This window comes from Cryptotermes secundus, unplaced genomic scaffold (assembly GCF_002891405.2).
Source record: "Cryptotermes secundus unplaced genomic scaffold, Csec_1.0 scaffold1682, whole genome shotgun sequence".
Classification (NCBI taxonomy): domain Eukaryota; kingdom Metazoa; phylum Arthropoda; class Insecta; order Blattodea; family Kalotermitidae; genus Cryptotermes; species Cryptotermes secundus.
In genome coordinates, this window is record NW_019739983.1 from 170,619 (window position 1) to 194,320 (window position 23,702).

Sequence of the window (23,702 nt, forward strand, 5' to 3'; positions counted from 1 at the left end):
CCCCCCCCCCACACACACACACCAGTATCGTCATAGGGGGTGACCATAGTGTTCTGCCTTAATTCGTGACGTTTTTCTAAGAACTGGGTGCCATGTACTGTGCGAAATCAATCGATCTTGCAAGAATAAATTTTTGGACATCCCTCTCCTAAGAATTCCAATTGAGTGTGTTAGTGTGGCCAGCTCAGGGCCATCTGATATTATAAACACAGCACACATCACGTCTCTGCTGTTTATAACTTCATAGGAAAGAAAACACACCATTCATAACAGATTGAACGACTAAACCTCTCCCAAGAGCAACAGGAACTTTGCTGCAAGACAGGCTTATGTAACGATGACTTAGCGCACATAAAGTCGTGGCTCATTATATATAGTCCTTGTGACAACAGGCCAGCGAAAAATCTAACAATCTACAGCAAAACCATCAATTATTATGGGCGTTATAACATAGGTGTGCAGCTGGACGAAACATAGACGTCGAACCCCCCCAGACGATTTAAATACCTGATGAAACATACACGTCAAACCACGCTGAACTGTTAATTTAGGAGATTGAGATGGGCTAAAGATGAAGCATACATGGGGGAAGATGAGGCAGAAGTTTGGCTAGAAAAATTGAAGGAAGGAGACCACCTGAGAGGTTTAGATGCAAGTAGGAGGATAATATTTAAATTGGTCTTAGAAAAATGGTTTGTCCAAATGGAGTGAAATCATCTTGGCTAATGATAGGGTAATGAACCTTTGGGTTCTGTAGGTGGTGAGGATTTCTTTTATGGCTGAATGACTGTTAGCTTCCCAAGAAAGATTGTGCACTGTAGAGAAATTAGTCCTTCAGCGTCTTCCTGTACCTCATCTAGATGTTGGTTTCATGATCTTCCTTCTAGATGCATTGCCATTGATTTTTAGAAAGTCTTTGATATGCCATGCTTTTCACATATTCTTATGGTTAATTCTCACCTGTATCAACACATTTTGATTCTGATTTTGATATTTAAAACAAATAGTACATTGTACGAGGGTTTGAACTTTAATAGTGGCAACACTGCTGTAGAGATGCCATGCAACGGAACCAAATAATGTTACTGATACCACACGTTAGTTACATACCTACCTTACCTTAGAGCAAATGGACTCTCCCTTCCACATCACACACATGTGCAGTGATGAGAATAAAGCCTCGTGTTAGCTGGCGGTCTAATGTAGTGTTGTGACGATGTTTTTGAAACAGGAACAACGGAGTTGGATAATGATTGAATGTGCCTGAGGCCATACAGCATGCCAGTGTCATCAAAGTCTTCAAGAGGCAGGAAGGGAATCTGCATTGCCTTACAGAACAGTGGCAAGGTGGTTAAAAGCCTTCAATGAGGTACGCCAAAATGTGGCAGACATCCATCGGCCAGGTCGTCCTTGTGTCAGTGAAGATATGTGCTCTTTCCACGTTACTGGAGAGTGATTGACGCCATATGATTTGTTAGCTGGCCCGAGAGACAGGATTAGCGCACACAACTGTGCTTCACATTCTGAAGGAACACCTGGGCATGAGGAAAATTGCATCACCATGGTTTCCGCATGATTTGATGGAAATGCAGAAATGGCTATGATACAACACTGCTCTTAATCACGTGGAATGCCATGAGCGTGAAGGAGAGGCTTTCTTATGCCATATCATTATGCTGGATGAGACATGGGCCAAATTGTACAAGCCACAAATGAAACGCCAATCGAACGAATGGCCTCATTATGGGTCAAAACAAAAATCAAAATTTTGTCAGAACCCCAGCAATGTGAAAGAAAGTTATGGTGATTCTCATGCATGACTCTGATGGTGTTATCCTAACGCATACTGTTCCCTGACAGCAGACCATCAATGCACAGTATTACTGTTCATTTTTGGAACACAACCTGCCACCAGCTTTGAGAGAGAAGCGGCGACACTTTCTGCAGAACCCACCCATTATTTTGCAGGACAATGCTCAGCCATATGCGGTGCAAGCTGTGACTGATTTGTTCGATTGATGGGGATGGGAAGTGCTGTACCATCCACCATACTCCCCGGACTTAAGCCCTTGTGACTTCGACTTGATTACTAAGATGAAGGAACCACTTCATGGCATTCCCTTCAGAACTGTTCCAGAGAATCTTCGGGTAATAGACCGCTCCATTCAAACTGCCAACACAGCAGGCACTGCTAAAGGTATCCTATGACTTCCACATCACTGGCAACGGGTTGTACACAATGCTGGTGACTACACTGAAGGACAGTAAAACTTCGAAACATGCATCCATTTTGTATCAGTTATAAATAAATAGTTGCCACTATTAAAGTTCCAGCCCTCGTATTTGACAAGGGTGCAGCAGGAATGAGAAGTACATGCATATATTATAATAGTTTGAATTCATAATGAAGCCCTGAAAATCAAAGTAAATCTGTTTTCCTGCTTTTCCTCAGTAGTGAATACCTATTCAGCTTTTAAAGAACATATCCGTTATGTTATTACATTCTCCACAAAAGATGCCTTTGAGCCCAAATTAAAGCTAGTTCTCAAAAGTCTGTTTCAGTTTTATCTTCTAACTTACACTGTAATTTCTGTAGCGGGTTCTTTTCTTTAGGTTTTCCAACCAAAATTTGTATGTACAGCACAGAAATTAACATGTTACTGTTTTCAGATCAAGCGATCGGATTCAGCTTTTTTCTGGGAGGAGCGTGACATCATGGCACATGCAAACTCTCAGTGGATTGTCCAACTTCATTTTGCCTTCCAGGATACTAAATACCTCTACATGGTCATGGATTACATGCCAGGTGAGCTTGTATTGTTATTGCCAGCAACATAGTGTTCATATTACGATTCAGGGAAATTGTATTGGTGTTGGTTGTGGTGTTGAACATAGTGATCCAACTAGCTCATCCTAATATAGAATGAGAAACTGAGGCTGAAAGTGTAAAATGTTACTACTTCAGCATTTGTGGTATAAGGGACTGTGAAAGTGGTGCCACTACAGTGTGTCATGCCGCACCCAAAATCGATCTTGAAGTTTGTGGTCTTTTTCTGTTGTTGTTTTCAAGGCTTGGGCACCCATTCTTGGAGAAGTTTGGTTGTGGAGTCTGTGGTTCAAGAAATACTAGGTGCAGTGCAGATTTCTGTTTTTTTTTCCTTCCTTCCTTCCTTCTTTTTTGAATGTTTTTACATTTTTTCACCCTATATAGTTCCACCTTTATGACTGTGGTGAATATCAAGTTCCTTCAATAGTTTAATGTCCATTTTGAGCTGTGGGTATCCTCTGTGAGCCATCCTTATTGCCCTGCCATGAATGGAATCCTGTCATGTTGGTAATATCACTTCAGAAAACAGTTCCTCTTTACTTGCCAGGCATGAAAGGCTAGATGAGTCAAAGAACATAATGAGAGGGATTTAACCTTTCAGTGGCAGCATTTAAATCCCCAGCATACCAAGTGATGGTCTGGTTTTTTAAATCCCTTAAAATGACTAAAATGCAGTGTCTCAGGAAAGAAATTTTGTTTATTGGATTTTGAAAGCTGTAGGCTCCAAATAAATCTGGAGTGCTAAGTAAGAATTAATCCATTTATCTGTATTCATAGTTTTGAAATAGCCTGTCTGTATATACACACTTAGTTAACAATTATTTCAGAGTAAGTTTCACCATTGTCAGATGTTCACTTGAGTAGATATAATTTTGCATTTAGCTCTGAAAAGTACCAGAAAATATGACAACCATACATTGTGTAGTTATGAATTATGACCACCACTTCTTCCCACCCATGCTTTGGGACTGCTATCCAGTCAACACAAGTCACATAACACAAACATAACTGCATCCTTTCTATACAGTGGTTCTGTTGTTCTGAGAATGGAAATAGTGGTCATATTATACAATAAACTTCAATTATAAGAGTTTGTTATTAGGTTTTCCGAGACAGGAAGCAAACGGCCAGCTCCTTGTGCTTCTATCTCTGTAACATACCTTTCCACTTTCTTTTCTTTCACACTGTATGTACATGGTATCAGTAATGTCAAAAGACAATGTTTGGACAAAGACAAGATTGAATACTTCACAGGAAATCAGAGGAAACTGAGGAAAACTGCAATGAAGGAGATGAGAAGGAAAATAACATGACAGAACAAGTTCAGTTCACTTGGCCAAATATACAAGCGCTTTTGGCCAGTCAGATATGGATGTCCACAGCAAGACAGATGACAGTTCTGACAGTGACTTGCTAGCAGTCCTGTTTGAACCTTGAGGGATGTCAGAGTAGGGCAGCTGATGGGTGGGACAAGCAGCAATATCATTCAATTCGCTGGTGATATGACTGATAAAAGAATGTTGCACCTCATTTAAAGAAAGATTTCACCTCATACAGTGTTTTCATGAAGTATATTTGGGCTGTTACTGCATTATCAGTGGAAGAGACCAGTCAGGAATACCAGCAGTACTTAGATTTCCTCGATGATTGTTCAGATGGGCCATGGTGTATGTGATCTCTTGAAAGATTGTTGCTTGACTGCTGAAGAGATTTCACCTTTTTATGGCAAAACAGTCAGAGTGATAGATTTTTGCATGCCTAAGGATCACATTTCAGAATAACAATGTGTAAATTATGTGACATTTCTGGCCACACATGTTATGTGGATGTTTGCATATTGAAGGACAGGACACATACATCTGCAGGGATGCAAGCAACACATGCATCTGTAAAACAGTTGACGTAAATGTAAAAGGACATGGACATGAGCTATATGTCACCATATAACCAGTTCCCTTTGCCTGACTTATTCATCGATCTGACAAGAATCAATTGTTGCAGTGCAGTCAGGCATAACAGAAATGGAATGCCCAGTGGTATGTTGCCTGCATCTTTCTCTTTTCTTGCTTAACTTAGCCTATGACCCTGAACATAGAAGCAGTAGATTTCTCTGATTATGTTGGTGTACTCTTACCAGACTACAAGTTACATACCAGAAGATAGTAGTCATCATAGGCTCTATTTGCCACATGCTTCTTGCTGGTCCCTTTCTTGGCTTACTCTTTGGCCCTGAAGATGGAAACAATATGTTGCTCCAAAACGTCCATGGACTTCTACCATACCTCATGGTGTTATATACCAGTGTTCCACAAGCTTTTTCTACTCATGGCACACCATGAAGTATCCATGACTCAACACGGCACACCAAAATGTTATTCCCCTCAAAAACACATGATACCAGACAATTAATATAAATACATAATGTGATCAACTTATTACTATAATGTTATTATATCGTTATTTTATTATCATTAGACAGATATCGACTCATGCATTTATTAACAAATGAACTTCAATTCACTGTAGAGTGTAGAAAATGCACTTCTATTACTATTAAAGTAAATACAGTAATTCTACTGATACCTTCAATGTGCTACTTGCGCCTGTGTAGCTGCACACAGGCGACTGATCCGTGGTGGAATCGTTGACAACGCAAGTCTCATTTCTTCATCGATGGATTTGACTGCTCCCTCTTTGATGTCTTAATTTCAGTGAACGTCAAGAAGCCCAGTTCACATAAATATGTGGTTGAAAATGGCAATAACACATAAACTGCCATCTCGGAGATAGCCGGGTATCCACTCCTTATTGCCAACCAAAACGTATCCAAAGGCACTTCGAGAAGTCTTAGTTTCAATGTTCTGTCTGCTTTTAAATCTGCCAGTTCCTCTTGTATATTAATCGGAAGATGTTCCGAATTCACAACAAATGGATCACGAACCCAGTTGAAATCTTGTACACTCTCTCCAAAATACTTATTGAATTTCTGCTGCATCGTTTCTAAATGTTCTTTAATTGTGTTCATCACTACTTTATTGCCGTCAGCAAGTAGCCATACAGTCGGGGACATCTCATACGACCCATCTGTAATTCTCTAACTAGCAACCAAAATTTGCGAACTACTTCAGAGCACAGTTGTGATAGAACTGAAACAATTGTAAAACGTGGGATCTCTACTCTTCAAACGGAAGAAGTGACCCTATACCGACTTATTTTTGAAATATTTATAATTTAAACGAAGTCCAACAACAGGTGGGTGCATCATTACAGGAAGAAAGTCATAAAGTTGAAGAAGCTCTAACTTCTAACAAATGGGCAAATACCAAAGCAGTGTTATGAAAGACAGGAAAACCCATGCTAATCCGTGCAGTTGTAAGGAAAAGCACGTACACAGAACATGCGGCAAGCATATCAAAGAAGCTGCGTAGGTGCGAGAAAAATAAGAATAAATCAATAATGAAAACTATGATATAATAACAGCTGTGAGTAAATTATTTTCGTTTAATTTCTCAGAATACAACATTACTGTACATAAAAACTCACAGCATGTAATAAAGAATAAACAAGAATCATCTTATTTAATCAGTGCAGTGGCTGAGAATAAAATACAAGTGTATGAAACACAGTAACTGGGATAAAATAAAACTAATAAAATTCGACAATTAATTTCTTACAATAGGTAAAAGTTCACGTCACACCTTTCACCTTGTGATGGCACACCAGTTGCGGAACACTGTTATATTATTTTTTATTATTATTTTTATTGGAGGGGGCCGGTTTCCCCATGCACCGCGACCAGTTTGATCTATTGTACGTCTCCCTGTGATATTCTACCAGTCTCTATACCCTACCGGTACTGGTGCATGCCATCAGTCCCGACTCAGCCAGCGAGTTCGGCCTCTACTGGCTCAGCGGTATCTAGATGCTTCCCCCATCTACCAGAGGCGTTAGAGACTATTGTTGGGCAGGAAATGTCCTTACAAATTTGACTCAGAGGTCTCCTTGAGACATGAGGTTCTTTTACGTGCCGTAAAGCCACGACACGGGACCCACGGCTTAAAGTCCCTCCTGGAGGACTTGTTCCCTGAATTTTTCCGCCCTTAAAAATTCCACGACCTCCGCCGGGTTTGAACCCACGTACCTTGATTCATGAGGTGGAACGTTACCCCTAGACTATGGAGGCCGCTAACACTTATATACATCATCATCATCATCATCAGTAATCTGTCAGACGACAGGTCCACAGTCTCTTCCAAAACAGTTTCTCCACTTAATGCGATCTTCTGTTTTTGGAAAGAGACTATCCAGGAAAAGTGATAATGTGGTAGTTTTTCCATTTGCTTTCCACATCGCAGTACAACAGCCGTTCAAACCACTCTGGTCACGCCTGTTGCTATANGTTGTCCCCTGTGCTTAACTAATTAAGTACTGCGCCATGAAGGCAAATGGAGGAGTGGATTTGTAGATCCACATTTTCTTGACCTCAGCACTAACTGTAGGTGAGTGGTCAGCTTCACGCCCCGGCCACTTTAATCCCAGGGCAAGAGCCCTGGGTACAAATTGGAGTTCCTCATAAGTTTGTCCTGCCACATGCTTCTTGCTTGGCTTACACATAGACTCTGAAGGTGGAGGCAGTATGTTGCTCCAAAACATTGGTGGACTTCTACCAGACTGCATGATGTTACATCCCAGGAGATAGTTAATTTTGCATGTTTCCTGCAGGGAATTCTAGAGCAATAGCATGGAAACCACCTGTTGGTTTGCCATGCCATCTTCAAATACGGTTTCAAGATCAGGTTATGGTCAGAAAGGCTCTTAAAATTTAAAGAGTTTGATACCACCTGACATTTGAGATGGTATATAATTTTTGTCAATTTATGCTTGTAATATTTATGTGTGAGAAGTTGTATTTTCATTTTGTAGGATATTTCTATGGGGAAAAAGGAAATTGTGGAGTAGTTTTAATCTGAGTGAAATTGTCTTATATGTCTACTATTTACATATTAGGTGTGATCACATAGTTTCTGGGCTGAATTTATTTCTCCACACCAACAGCACTTAATCCTCTAATGTACGTGGTCAGACAGAAAAAATGAGACTGGGTCTGTATCTCTTTTTATTTAACAAATTGAGAAAATCAGCTAAGATCTCCTTCAAAATTGGTCCCTTCTGAGTTTACTCACAATTGCATACGGTGCTGCCACCGTTCAAAGCAAGTCTGCAGATCACTTTCTGAAAGGCTGTTGAGGATCTCCATCGTTTTTGCTTTCATGTCTTCTACCGACAAAAAATGGGTTCCTTTGAGCACCGACTTGATTTCTTGGAAGAGGTAGAAGTTGCAGGGAACCAGGTCTGGCGAATAGGGTGGGTGCTCAAGCACAGTGATGTGATTAGCTAAAAACTACTTCACAGACAAAGCATTGTGGGCTGGCGCGTTATCTTGGTGAAAAATCCAACTGTTTCTCTTCTGGTTGTTTCCTTCTCATGCCTTCGCGCAATTTTGTCAAGACTTCAGTGTAACACTGCTGATTTACCGTCTGGCCGCTTGCAACCCACTCTGTCATTACAGTACCCTGGATATTGAAGAAAACAATCAACATGGCCTTGAACTTCCAACAGTTCTTGCGTGCTTCTTTTTTTTGTCCTGGAGATGTTGCTGACTTCCACTGCATAGATTGTCCCTTGGTTTCTTCAGTCAATAATTGAAAAGTTTCTGTCATGTATTTCCTCAATTTCACAAGAAATTTGATGTTAACACACTGTTCACTCTTGCACTCCAACATTTTCCGACCAAGGGTAAGAAAACATCTGTATATGAACACGCATCCACTCATACTGAGTAAAGCTATGGTGTTGAGCATTGTCTCACTGTAACAGATTAGAACATGCTCTATAACCATCTCTTTGTCTCTCCCCTCCCACTGTCTCTTTAAGCTATAGTGTCAGTCTCTTTTTTTGTGTGTGTCTGACCATGTCTCTTTGGGACTTCATACAGTGAGCCCAGTGATCATGCCACCATTTGAAGCATTTCCTGAAGTCTGTTGTTTGACACATGGCAAGTGATTTTGCATAAGTCATGATGACGTAATTAAATCTCCTTCCCTCCAATGCCACCTTGAGCTCCTGGAAAAGAATGAAGTCATACAGTACTAAATCTAGTGCGTGGGGGGATGTGGAATGACAGTCAGGTTGTTTTTAGCCAGAAATTCGTGCACACACAAAGCAGAGTGAGCTGGTGCATTGTCATGGTGGAAAAACAATCCCCTGAATTCCACTTTTCAGGTCGATTTTTCCTCACATTTTCACGCAGATATTCTGAGGTGTCATTGTAGTAATGTTGGTTTCAGTTTGTCCTTGTGGAACACACTCACAGTGCACAACTCCTTCAGTGTTCAAGAAAAGCAAAATGCTCTTTGCATTTGAGCAAACTTGTCTTGCCTTTTTTGGGTGTTGAGGTGATGTGTGTTGCTTGGTTTCTGGGTCATGGCTATAAACCCATGTCACATCACCTGTTATTGTGGGTCTCTCTGAAGCCTCCCTTGAAGGTCCTGGAACATGTTGACTTGATTCTCGTTGTGCTCCCTCTCAGGAGGCTGGGCATCTGACACATGCTCAGATTTTCTTCCGGAGTGCTCTGAAGTGACAACAGATGTCACAGATGACAACATGTTAGTAACCTCACAGATAGTGATTGTCATGTTTTCATTGTCAAGTTGCTTCAGTTGGTTCACATTTTCATCTGTTCTGCTCGTAGTGGACGTTTTGAGTGTTCAGTTACTTTAGCAGAGATCACACTGCTTTTGAACTTGGAAAACTACTCAAAAATTTGTGCTCTTCCTATTACCTGCTTCCCTAAACATACTTTCAACATTTTGAAGGTTTATGTAGCATATTTCCCCAGTTTGAAGCAATATTTATTACAGACATGCTGTTCTTTCAAGTATGCCATTTAATGGGTATGTAAAAATCACAGTATGTACTTAACAAAACATTAGTCAACAGTGGTGTGTGCTACAGCCTTATTCCAAGTAGGACATTACATGGCAGACTCTACTGCATCTGTGCAATGCAGTAGCAGTTTGTGTTGGCAGAAGTAGTGTCATTTCGTCGTCAACCTGGGACTTATTTGACTGTACCTTGTATGTTTATTTCATGGCTACTATATTTATACTGTCATGATTTTAGTGACTTTAGATGGGGTTTTCATCGGTAATTGGATTTATTGGACACTTTCAAACACAACTTATGACTACAAATAAGGATTGCACTCTCACTGTTCTACACACTTCACCAATCACTATAGGACACATTAGTTCTTCTCAGTCTATTACAGTCTTCACTAATCCAGCCATGGACCTCCCCTTTCCTCTGAGTTCCTAAACTGTCCCCAGCCTCAGCTACAGGCTTCCGACTGCAACAGCTCACAACAACTGAATCCCAGCGGTTATCTGACTGACTGACTGACTCCTTTTCAAGATGTGACTCAGCTCATTGTATATCCCAGGCATGGACTGCATGGAAGATATTGGTCCTCCATTGCAGTGCAGTTTTTGCTTACTAATGGCATGACATATTCCACTCTTGCATGCGCAGCCTAGTAACAGCTGGCTGTTGTGATTTGACAATTCTTGCTTTCAGTGAATATGCTACAATGTTGTGGCATATTTGCTCTATGCAGGAACTGTTGAGCCACAGAGGCCTCAGGGCACACGTGCAATGGGAGAGTTGCAGACTCTACGAGTATCAGCGCATTGCTATGTGACAGCTCTGTGAACGCTTGGATGGTGCAACAGTAAGTAGGAGTCATGTTACCTCTGCGCTTCCGCAAGTGACATCACATACCCCCACCCAGCCCATTGCTACGCAACAGTCGATAAACACCCCTTCCACGCAACAATGAGGAAAAGCTGCATTTTCCGTGCTGTCTGATTTGAGGCTACATGACGACACTGATCCACCGAGTGGAAGTAGAGTGGTGGAAGCAAGCAAAGTGGAGCCAAGAACACAGAAGAATAAGGTCATTACCCTGTGAGGATGTAAAGTGTGATTTAGAAGACTTCATGTAAACAACTCCCCAACAGCGTTGCTAGCAACACGGTGCCAGACAACAGTGGTGCTTATTATGTGGCTGTTTTCTGTGTTGTCTGGAGCGAGGCTAAATAAGGAGCAGCGAAGACTGTTCACAGTTAGCTCTCAAGTTCTCGAGTTACAAGTTACGAGTTGGCCAGGAAGTCAACCAGTCAGTTGTAGTCTAGCATTTGTGATACTGCCGATGGCAGTAATGTTGAGATTGTAAACTGTGTGATTGTAAGAGCGACTGTGAAATAAAATTCGCTGTATCCAGTACGGCGTGAAGTTATTTGTCACGTATATGCCTAAACATGTGACAGTATCATGTTTGAAATATCTGTTAGTTACTGGCATAGTGGCTTGTATTTATATAGGTATCATCATTAAATGAATGCTGGAATTACGTTTTGAAGTGTACTAAGAATGTTATCATAATCTGACACAGCAACATTTCTTTCATTAGCCTTGTAGCAAAAGAGAGATGATGAATTATAAGTAATGTAACACAATGTCTTATTTTCATTTCAGGTGGAGATCTTGTAAATTTAATGTCCAACTATGATGTGCCTGAAAAATGGGCAAAATTTTACTGTGCAGAAGTTGTTTTGGCATTAGATGCCATTCATTCGATGGGTTTTGTACATAGGTGAGTGTCGTCAATATTATATGTGAAGCAGAGTTATTTCGAAGATTGCTGTGGTCTGGGGTTTGCTGATGTTTCAAGGGAAAATATGGCCTCTGTCTTTAGAGCAGAAGAACAGGCAATTGCAGAAAAATCAGGATGCAGATGTAAGGAATTGAGTCAAGGAGAAGGCCAAGGGGAAAAGTGGCTGCAGGGTCTTGCAAAAGAGTAGCTTTATTGAACATAGGTGCATCTGTACATCAGCATAATTGCCCTTTTGTAAGACTCTAAATTGACCTTTTCTCATATTTTTCTCATTTTGGCCAGCACACAGTCCAATTTCCTTTCTTTATTTCCCTGTATCCATATATTTGTTTTTCCATGTGTCACTCTCTTCTACCCTGAAGATGCTGGCAGCAGATTCCTCTGAAAGGTTGGTAACTTCTTATCATTAGACTACTTGCTCATGGCATCATATTCTGGATTACAATAATCTTAATATTCCCTGCCATTAGAACCTCACAACTTGACCTAACATTATACCTATAGTATTTGAATATAATTTATTGTGCACAGTATTTATGCATATAGCAGACTTTTTCTTCCCTTAGCATACTGAAAATATTTCTACATCAACTTGTGGTAAATATAATTAACAGTGAGGAATCTTGTTTGAAAATAAGTAGATAGAAGGAGATAACTGGTAGAAATCTATCACAGATTTTAATTTCTTATGTTTATTTATGTATCTTCTTAGTAGGGTGAGAGTGAGTCCACTTGGTACTGTGGCCACTACTTGCCTATTGTGCCAGCTCCAGATGACAAATGGGGACTGTGGAACAGTTGGTGGAATGAAGATTGGCAGGGGAAGCTGAAGTACTTGGAGAAAACCTGCCCCAGTGCCACTTTGTACACCACAAATCCCACATTTATGTGTCTTTAATGTATGAATTAATTCTAGGATCATCCTTAGTAGGGTAATTTTTGGTTTCAGATGTTTGTTCTTCTTGTGGTCTCAAAGCATGAGCAGAAAGCCCCAGCATAGCTTACACTGCCTGCAGATACGGTTTGCTAGTGTGCAGGCTTTAGAGTTTGTTTTTGTAATTTGTTACAGTTTGCAAATGACACTCATGATACTCGTATAGTCAACTCTGGATTAACCGGTTTGCGGCTTAACCGGGGCTACTGAGGCTTTTTTAAGGCTTATATGTTGTTTAATATTCATTCACTTTTGTTTCACATGGTGAGTTGTAACACTATTTTCGCACTAGTGTGAACCGAGCTCAGCATTTTTTGGTCCCGTTATGCTAACACAGTGTTCTAGGGTAGGGGTGAAAGAATGCAAGGATTTGTGGAAAGTTTCAAGGACAGATAGATACACCACTCCAATTAGTCTCTTTGTATCGATCTTCAAGTGCATTAGCAAAATGTCAGGGTGTAAAAGGAAGCGTGTTGTGTTAAGTATTCAACAGAAACTCGTGTGAGCCGGGCTTTGAAATGTTAAGCAGTGACAAAATCATAAGTTCAGTGGGGGTGCAGCCAGAAGAGCGGGAAGAAAGTGAGAACGAGAAAGAGGTGGACAGTGCTGCTAGTAAGAAAATATCATATGGTGCTGCTCTAAATCATTTGGAATCCTTACTAGACTATCTTGAGAGTGAAGAGAACAGTTTATTAAGTGACAAGCTAATATTATGCAGGCTTCGTACAGATATCCGTAAAAAGGAAAATGCCACGAAAAAGCAAACGACAATATTAATTTTTTTTAAGTGTTAAGTGTGAATATTCGTAAAAAGTGTTGGATGTTGATGAACACTGTGATTGAAATAACTAATTCACACTTCTGTATAATGTAAAAAAAGTATTAAATAGTCCATGAGATGACATAAAAATGAGGTTGAGTAAATTTAAATACAGGTAGGCCTATAGTATTACGAAGGTACAGTATTACAGTACTACTTTTAATAAAATTTGTCTTAACCGGGTTTTTGATTATTCGTGATTTCCATGCCCACCATTATCCCGGATAATCGAGAGTTGACTGTACTTAGCTATCAAACTTATGCTATTTATTTATTTATTGTCCAATTAACGACGCTCCAGTCATGTAGCATCTGATGATGTTGGTAAATGGTGATTTTGGGAGGATGTGGAAGGAAGTGATATGCACTTTATTTGAGATACTGCCAGCAAGGCCTGCAGAAAACCATGAAAAACTTCAGTAAGGATAACAAGACTCAAGGCTGAAATTTTAACCTGAGACCTCATAAATGTGAAGCAGGAACATAGCCACTCAATTGTAATGTTCTTAAACACAGAAAAATTATTTTCGGAGTGGTAATCTGTAGAATTCTTAGACTGGAGCTGAAAATTAATTTTCTTTCTGGAATGAGTCCTGTGGCCTCTGAACCAGCATGGTGTACAGTAAGACGGTCAACTTTACTGATTGGAATTCTTAGACCGTCAGAACTATCACTAATTTTCCAGTTTTTTTTTTCTTTGGTGCTGGCGGCACGCAGTATCATGGTTGTGGCACTATGCTACAAGCTGGCTAGTTGTGGCTTCATATCCTGTTGAGGTCATTTTTCAGTTCACCTAATCCTTCCAACCACACTATGGCTTTGGGGTTGATTCAGCCTATCACAGAAATGACTACCAGGAATCTTCCTGGGGGGTAAAGAGCAGATGCCACATAAGGCTGACAGCTCACCGCCATCTGTGTCTAGAAAATGTGGGGCACTCGCCCTCTCACAATTCTATATGCTTCCCGGCCCGTCACCAAAACAGCTTTACCATTTTGTATGATTCTAGTTAATCCAGGTTTGATATAAATAGTATATCTGAGCTGCACCAGCTTGTCTGATTTCATGCTTCATTCTTAGAAACACTGCTGCCATACCTACATTGGTATTCCATTTAAAATGTTAAATTATTGGATCTGGTATAAGAAACCAGTGTTCTTTTCAGTTCCCAACATTGACCATTTTCTGCATCTTGAACTACACACCTTTTTTCACTTTCACAACTTTTTTGTCAGAAAATCTGTGTTATTATACACACAAAAATCAGGTGCTGTAGAATAGTTTTATTAAAATTAAGTCATTCTGTGATTTGTTTCTTGTAATGGCACTTACTAGGTTGTTGTAAACTCACAGTTCCACATCTGCATCCTTTGAAATTAATTGCTTGCCCTGTCATGCAATGCTGTTTAGTCCGAGCTATTGAAAGCGTTAAGTAAACCAGAAAGATAATAAGTATGCACTACATACTGGTATATCAGAAGCATCTACTGTCTTAAGTAAACTTCTCAGTGATTCTGAATTTTGTTACCATTATCGCCTATAAAGAAATTAATTTTGAATGCAGGTGAGAGCTAATTTATGTCTTTTCCCCCCCCAGAGATGTGAAACCAGATAATATGCTTTTAGACCAACATGGACACCTGAAGCTTGCTGATTTTGGCACCTGTATGAGGATGGATGCTGTGAGTATGCTGAAGGTTGAAATGAATTTAGTAGTTTCCACGCAGTACCTACAGTGGTGTATCCATTTTGAATTTGTCTAGTGGACAGTGACCTTGAGGACTAAAGTAAAAAATGTTGTAAACAAAGGAAATTCAATAGTGGGTATGGCTGGAAACAGAAATTGAATACTTGGTGATGGAACATGATGCTCGTGGAGTATGAAATAATGATTTCATGATACTATCCTAACTTGAGTGTGGGAAGACCACTTTAATTCTGCTGAGTGATATGTATGCCTTGTTTTTTTTATTATTGGGCTGAATTTGTTTGACTGTATTAACAGATTTTAAGGTTTCCAGGTGTTTATGTATTTTTTATCTTTTTAAAAACTTCTAGTGATTTTCCAACCATCAAAGAAAAAGTAAATCCAGTTGAAAATATTTTAAAATACACAACTCCAAAAAATTGTATAATACATACTACGGTGTTAAGTCAGTAAATTACAAATGAATATAGAAGAGTACTGATTTGAAAAATGCTTTTATTTCTCAACATAATCTCCCTGTACATTGAGGCACTTGTCCCATCATTTTCAAGCCCATGAAAACTAGCAGCATAAAATTCTTTGGGGGTGCTGTTGGAACCAGACAGTGACTTCCCTTTCTACAGCTTCATCATCAGGAAAATGTTCAGTTGAAAGATGATGTTAAAGAGGGCCGAACAAATGGAAGTCACTTGGAGCAAGACTCATCACCTGTGACAGTTTGGGCTAGAATATCATGTCCTTCATCGTGGTAGCGATTGAGTTGCTGTAATGTCAGACCCATTCTTTGCATTTTGTGTTGTGGGGTCAGCATGCACGGCACCCATCGTGCACAGATTTTGTTAAAACCTAACCTGTCATGCAACTTCCATTTGTTCGGCCCTCTTAAACATCTTTTGGCTTAACATTTTCCTGATGATGAAGCTGTAGAAAAGGAATTCACCGCATGGTTCTGACAACAGCCCAAAGAGTTTTATGCTGCTGGTTTACAGGGGCTTGTGAAATGATGGGACAAGTACCTCAATGTACAAGGAGATTATGTTGAGAAATGAAAGCATTCTTCAAATCTGTGCTCTTATTTGTTTAAGCTTTATATCAATTGATAACTTACTTATTGGCTTACCTACGTATTAATGGCTCCCAAAGCATCATGATAATTTATTTGGGTATGATTCTTTACCTTGAAGGATGGTTTGGTTCGATCAGACACTGCAGTTGGCACTCCTGATTACATCTCTCCTGAGGTGCTACAGTCACAAGGTGGGGAAGGGGTGTATGGACGCGAGTGTGACTGGTGGAGTGTTGGTGTGTTTCTGTATGAAATGTTGGTGGGCGACACACCATTTTATGCTGACAGCTTGGTTGGGACATACAGCAAGATCATGGATCATCGTAATTCTCTTCACTTCCCAACTGACATTGAGATCAGTCACAATGCCAAAAGCCTTATCTGCAGCTTCCTCACTGACAGGTAGGCTTCATGATGCAATTTGATACTGTAGGAAACTGTTTCGTTCTATAGGTTGATATTCCTAGTAGTAGAGTTTAAATTTAATTCTGGGATGTTAGAGACATGTGAAATATAGAATTTTAGAAAGAGAAATGTATTGCTAGTATGTGGTACCTTATTCTGATGTTCCTGTTAACAGTGTTATCTCACACATATATTTTTAATGCTTCAAATAAAAATAGTGGTATCATTTCCAGATTGTTGGATCTTAAAAAATATGTTTTCAATGTATAAAGTTTATATGTTTGCCAGTGATTTATCACTATATGCCATTATCTTCAGAACAGGAAGACTGGGGAGGAATGGTGTAGAAGAAATCAAGTCACATTCATTCTTCCAAAATGATCAGTGGACTTTTGACAATCTTAGAGATTGTAAGTATTACTTGCAGTACAATAAAATGTTGTTTAAAAGTAACTGAAATATGTACGAAGAATGTATATTATCATTGTTGATGTCACTACAACTATAACTACTGCTGCTGCTGCCGCCTCCAGTAGTAGTGGTGATGGTGGTGGTGGTCATAGCAGCAGTAGTAGTTCAGTACAGTTCTTTCTGAGTTTTCATAATTTTCTTTGTGCAGTTTCTTTACTAAGAATGAAATAATAATAATTATTAGTATGTTTCCTTTCTCACTGCCAAGTATTAATGTAATGTTCAGATCGTGTCATTTTGGTATTTTTACAGTATTTAAAATAGTTGAAGGAAAGCTTTAATGCTCCCTTATATATCATCCATAAGAAGTAAGATTTGAGGTCTTCATGGCCGTGACTATGAAGAATGCTGTCTTCTGGGATGTGGCACCATGTAGATCTTGTATGAAGCAATGTGGTTGCAGACTCAGTATGCAGCCACTTGCTCATAATGGGTACTCACTTGTGGATTTTTCTACCGTGAAAACGGAGGCAGTACATTCCTCCTAAATGTCTGTTCACACAAGATCTACACGGCGCCACATCCCAGAAGACAACATTCTTCATTCATAAGAAATTCATTAATATTTTCTTGCTTACATTATGCACATGTTTTGGAGTTGAGAGGGTTGTTATATGTTATCCATATGTCATGTGTCCTGTCAGAAATGGCATGTGCATGTGCTTGTGTGTACACATAAACTAAAAAACTTTTGAGACCTATATGCCATATATTGGTGGTCCTCTCTACAAGTACTCAGTTCTAAAGAATGACCAAAAGATGACAGTGGATTTTAGTTTTTAATGTTTGTTGATGTGATGCCTAGGGTGAGTGAGAAATTTTAAACATTTCATAACAAATACTTCATCCATGATTTGTCAGGAGCCCCTAGTTAAAGCAGAAATTTTTATCATGACCAGGGAAATGTTAAGCAAGTATGTAGTACATAGATCTGTCTTTTTAAGAAGATGTTCCTGTGTTAAGTTCAATTGCATTCACTTCAGTTCTCAGTGTAACTAATTCTTGAGTAAGTTTTCTCACACTTTACAGTGATAATTGATAGATTTGGAACATATTACAAGATTTTCCTTGAAAGGTTGATAAAATCCCAGGTGATCAAGAAATTATCTTTCGTTAAACCTATATCTCATATAGTCTGTGACTTTGCTTTATGTGCTGAAGTTAGGAAAACAAATGGAATAAATTACAGCTGACATTCTTTGATTTTAAGGCACGATATTTGAAATGCCTCAAGTTAAGGAACATTAAATGTTCTTCCTCTCCCATGTGCTCTTATCATGATTATTAATGTCTTGCTGTGTTCTTTCCTTGTGATGTGAATTTCAGCATTTTTACTTTGGCTATTTGACAGGTGTCCCTCCTGTTGTACCAGAGCTGGCTGGAGATGATGACACAAGTAACTTTGATGATGTGGACAAGGATGAGAGTCCTGAGGAGAATTTTTCCACTCCTAAAGCCTTTGCTGGGAATCACTTACCTTTTGTTGGGTTCACTTATTCTAGAGATTACCAGTAAGTATTGTCACATGTAGGGTGGTACGTGTGACAAAAATGACAGGTTCTAGTTTGGTTGATTGTGTTTATTAGCACTTTGGTTATAACCTCTCTTAATTACAGTCAAAACAGCAGTGTCACTGATTTACACACTTTACAGGTCACCGTTGCACACGCACTATGATTGTTCTTCTTCTTCACTAGTCTCCTGGCAACAGATCTCAATGCTGAAACTAGCATTTCAGAACCCTCTGAAGTCCTCTTGCCATTTCTTGTTCAGTCAATTTGGAACTCAACTGCACTCTGCTGAACTCAAAACTGAACTTCCTGTTGCTGTCTCCTACCAAGAACTCACTTGAATGGAACTGCACTTAAAACTGAAAACTGTTCTATCTGCAACTGTCATTACGTAGCTTCTGCACCGACCATGCACAGAAAACCCAGTTATGTTGTAGCATAAGGAAGATAACACAGAAAACAAGTCATGTGATTCCTAGCCAGAATTTTCATTGGTGCGCTGTCACCTAGCAACGCACGATAACTTTCCTCCCTGAGACACATCTTCCATTATTACCTTGTGTTGAGGGGTGTTCACATATCTGTTACCTAGCAACACAGTGGCCATCCACATTATGTTGCCCTCTGTTTAAGGCTGTTCGTCCCAAATAGCCTATCAGAGCATAACTGTTCCTTCTTTTCTAAGGGCTGTGCTTGCGATGTTGGTGCTTGCTCTTGTCCTCTTGCGGCGACTGTTCTCCAACTGCTACCACTGCTCCCTCCTTAAGGCCAGCTCGTCCTGAATGGTTCACTTGTAAGGCGCCAGTTAGTCCAGGTTTTCATCATAATCCGAAAATTATTCTTGTTTTTCTTTCCTTCTCCCCCACCCTCTCCAACATTGGGGGCCAAAGCTCCTGGTGTGGTTGGTGCTCCCACATCCACGTATCCGCCCCTTACTCCATCTGCAGCCTGTTTTTCTGCTTTTGAAGGGGCCAACCCCTCCATAAGGTCCATTTCCTTATTTTCCGAAACCAACCGGACATCCCATTTGGTCACTTCACAAACTCCAGTCTGATGGTTTTGTCCAAGACCTCGTTACTGTTTCCCATACTTTCCAGTCATGGCTGTTATCTTCTGCTCCATTCTCGAATACTGTTGGCAGTTTTCCTCCCAATCCTCAGGTGTAGTGGCTGTATTCTGGTTTCGGTTGACCTCTCCTCCCACATGTCCATCCTCTCTAGATTTCTTGTACCACATTGGTCCTGGTAGGATCTTTTCTGGGTATATTCCTCTTGCACCGTCCCACTCTGGCACAGTGGCTCATCTTCCTTCAGGTGACGGTCAGTCTTTTGAGGGATTCGCAACATGCCTGGATCCTTCCCTTCAGCTTCTGGTGGCGCCCTGCGGCCAGATTCTGGTCCCTGCACCACTTCCTCAGTCCTTTGACTGGCATTACTGCAGCTTCTCCCTTGGGGACTTCTTGATGCTCTGCTATGGACTGTATCATTCTTGGATCAGGCTGAATCTTCTGTGTATACTCATATGTATCTATCGCTTCATGGCAGGTTGTTGTGTTTCAGCAGGCTTTCTGGAGACTCTGTGTCTCGTGGTTAATGCGCGTCTTGATGTTTTCGACTCACTTTTCAATGGTCTCCTCTAACTCACACCGTATATAGTTGTTTTCTTCTCTCATTTCCTTTAGATTTATGTCTGTCCCAGCGTTATTGGCATTCATTATTTCCTTTAATACCTCTCGGTCTTCTTTTCTGTTGTTTTCCAGTCTTTCTTGGTTGGCGTCCATTTTTTGTTGCATGCTTTCATGTTGGCGTTCATTTCAGTCAGCATTTCCTTTTGGTTGGTTTCTGCTTTTTCTTCCATTCCTGCAAGCATTTTGATTATTTAGTGCATGCCCATTTTTCATATAACAGCGCTGTAGATATGCAACTCAGTCGTCAATCAACAGTCGATTAATTCCAGCCACTTCTAACACCAGTTGTCATGTATTTACGGATGTAACCACTGCTGAAGAATCCAGTACAATCTGAGCCACCAAATTCTGACACCAAAATGTCACGTGTAGAATGGTATGCGCATCAGAAATGACAGGTTCTAGTTTCAGTGATTGGATTTATTAGCGCTTTGTTTACAACCTCTTAATTACAGTCAATAACAGCAATATCGCTGATTTACACACTTTACAGTTCACTGTTGCTGACGCACTAGGATTCTCCATCTTCACTAGTCTTCTCCTGACAATGGATCTCAACACTGGAACTAGCAATTCAAGACACTGTGAAGTCCTCCTGCCACTTCTTGTTCAGTCACTCTGGAACTCAGCTGCACTTTGCTGAACCAAAAGCTGGACTTTCCATGGTTGTCTCCTCCCAAGAACTCACTTGAATGGAACTGCACTTAATACTGGAAACTGTTATATCTGTAACTGTCGTTATACTCGTATAGCCTCTGCACTGACCATGCACAGAAAACCCTGTTCTGTTGTAGCGTAAAGAATACCACACAGAAAAGAAGTCATGTGATTCCTAGCCAGCGTCTTCATTGGTGTGCTGTTGCCTAGCAACGTGCAATAACATTCCTCCCTGAGACACATCTTCCATTGTTGCCTTGTGTGTATTTGGTTGCAAGGTGTTCACCGGTCCATTACCTAACAACACTCTGGCTGTACACATTACAGTATTAATTCTGTCATTGGTTGTAAAGTCTCTGAACATTATCTTTTATCATACTGAATATTAATCCCCCACAATATGATGCTGACAGATTTTAACTGGGAGATTTTAACTACTAATGGAACTGAAAAATGTTTTTAACTTTGAAACCATGAATGCTATAATATTATAGTAAGAAGTATATTAAAATGGTGTTGCATAGCCTGAGCTTCAAGAGGGAGCATATGCATGCGTCTGTCTTTCTTGACACTTCCTGACTTCACCTCTGTCAACTGCTAGGTTTTGTGTGAACTTTCAACCCACACTGATGGCTGAAGGTAAGCCTCTGATATATTTTCAGAATGACTTCGCCTGTGACTTTTGTTTTATGGAGTTCTCGAGAGGAGCAGTCCAGTGTCAGTTGTGAGCCAGAAGCAGGCATGCATGACAGACATGCTGTGAAACGCAAGTAATGGGTGTAATATGACAGTGCAAGGATTGTGCAATGAAGTACTGTCTGGACAAGGCATATTGACATCATGGTTATAAGTGACTACCAGCAATGAGACAGTAACTGTTCCAAGACACATGAATTGTCACAACTGGTGTCAGAATTAGGATTAAAGATGGATCCAACATTTTGGGCTGTTTTGGAAGAGTTAAAGGGACTCTCAAAGGATACGAGTGTTAGCCAAGAACTAGAGTACAAAATGAGTGCCACAAAGGCTGGCCAAAACGAATTTGAAGAAATGATAACAGACACTAGACTGATGGCTGCACTGCTCTATGGCAGCAGTTCAGCAGCAGTCTCAAACACAAGTTTAGTAGTGAGCTGCAGGTGACACAACAAGCTGTAGAGGTGACATGGAGTCATGCTGTCACAAGTGGAGGAGGGCCAGGACCATGTACTAGCTTGCTGCAGCCACATCTTATCCTCCAAGGCTGACACTACTTTGTGACTTGATGGGACTTACTGGCTATTGTCAAGACATTGGAACACTTCCACAAATACCTTTATGGAGAAGAATTCCACTTTCATACTGACCACCCTACCCTGACCTAGCTCCTTTGTTTCAATAATCTGAAAGTCAGACAGCCTGCTTGGTCCAGTGTCTCCAAGAGTACAGTTTTGTAACATGATGCCTGAAAGCCAGAATAGTGAAATCAGAGGAGATGTCCATTGCTGGGCAATTGGTCAGTAAAGATATTCCCGCGGAAACAAATATGCAGTGGGGCTGTAAACACACCTCAACAATAGACATGCTGTGTTTTCTGCATGGTCCATGCCAAGGGGTTATAAAAGGACAAAGAATATCATTTGAGTTAATCAGGTTCCAAAGTTCCAAGTGAGCAGTGAGTTATCAGAATTGAGAGTCTCCAGAGTTGGCAGTTGGCAGAAGAAATGGCAAAATAGGAATTAGGCTGTGCAAAGAAGACCTCATTGTGTTTTGTAGTGGCTGTGAGACTTATAAATCTGTTGTCAGGATACAACTAGTGAAGACTGAGAAGACTTGGTGTGACCTAGTGATTTGTAAAGTGTGGAAATAGTGATAGCGCTGTAGTTTTCTATACTTACTATTGGTGTGTATAAGGTGTCAGTAAATCCATTCATTCAATCCAAAACCAATCTATAAGTCACGAACTCCTACACATGACAGTATTATAAAGACATTACCAGGGGTGGAAGCACATCAATGCAGCTGCGCTTTGTAGAACACCTTGCCCAGAGACGTGCCGTTTGTCACAAAGTCGAATGACAGCCAGCCTGGTGGTATGAGATATTTATCATTGCTGCCATCACAGTTGGGTGGGACCTTGTCACACTAAGGAGGGAGCAGCTTGAGGATGGTGATAGGCTGATTCCACAGGAGGTGGAGGCTAGAGAGAATCCTGAATGGAAGGATATTTCTTCCCATCTGCAAGAGTTGCTGGGCACATGGAACTCCCTGGTGATGAGGAACTCTAGGTCCAGGGCAGCCCAAGTAGTTCTGCCATGGAGCAAGTTGAATGTCCTGGGTGAACTCCATGAAGGATCTTTGCGAGGACATCTGAGTGTTAACAAAACCTTGGACAAAGACAGTGATATTACTGTCTGTATGTGGGTAGTGATGTTGAGAGGTGGTGCCAATGATGCGACACCTGCACAGCAAACTGAGACCCCTGAACCTGAGCAGGGGCTTGATGCACCATTTGAGATCAGCAACATTTTAGAACCCCTTCCTGAGAGTGATAAAGGAATTTGATTCTTCTGATTATCATGGACTACTTCACTAAGTGGCCAGAAGCTTATGCCATCTCTAACCAGGCATCAGTGATGGCTGACACTTAGGTCGCTAACTTCTACTAGTTTGGGGTCCTGAAGGTGCTGCATTGTGACTAAGGCTGGAACTTGAGTCATGACTCCAGCATGTGGTGTTATGGTGCCTTGGAGTCTCCAAGATGCTCATCTGAATGAAGTATCTCAGAATCGTGATTAGAATATGGTAAAAACCATTTAAGGAACAAATGACTCAGGTCAGCCAGGTTTTTCTAAAAATGGTATAATGCGAAAGAAACTTGTTTTCGGCTTAAATGGAGG

At 40.5% G+C, this 23,702-nt stretch overlaps 1 protein-coding gene across 6 annotated transcripts in view; it reads left to right on the forward strand.

Annotated features, from left to right (window-relative positions):
- The window catches only part of LOC111872269 (rho-associated protein kinase 2), a 125,141-nt gene that overhangs the window by 13,390 nt on the left and 88,049 nt on the right, over nucleotides 1-23,702 (forward strand). For all 6 annotated transcript variants that reach the window (XM_023865978.2, XM_023865982.2, XM_023865980.2 and 3 more), the window contains 6 exons: nucleotides 2,671-2,806; nucleotides 11,426-11,543; nucleotides 14,916-15,000; nucleotides 16,211-16,494; nucleotides 16,816-16,907; nucleotides 18,320-18,479. In XM_023865978.2, the coding sequence (XP_023721746.1) occupies nucleotides 2,671-2,806; nucleotides 11,426-11,543; nucleotides 14,916-15,000; nucleotides 16,211-16,494; nucleotides 16,816-16,907; nucleotides 18,320-18,479 (875 nt within the window). The remainder of the gene's footprint in view (nucleotides 1-2,670; nucleotides 2,807-11,425; nucleotides 11,544-14,915; nucleotides 15,001-16,210; nucleotides 16,495-16,815; nucleotides 16,908-18,319; nucleotides 18,480-23,702) is intronic.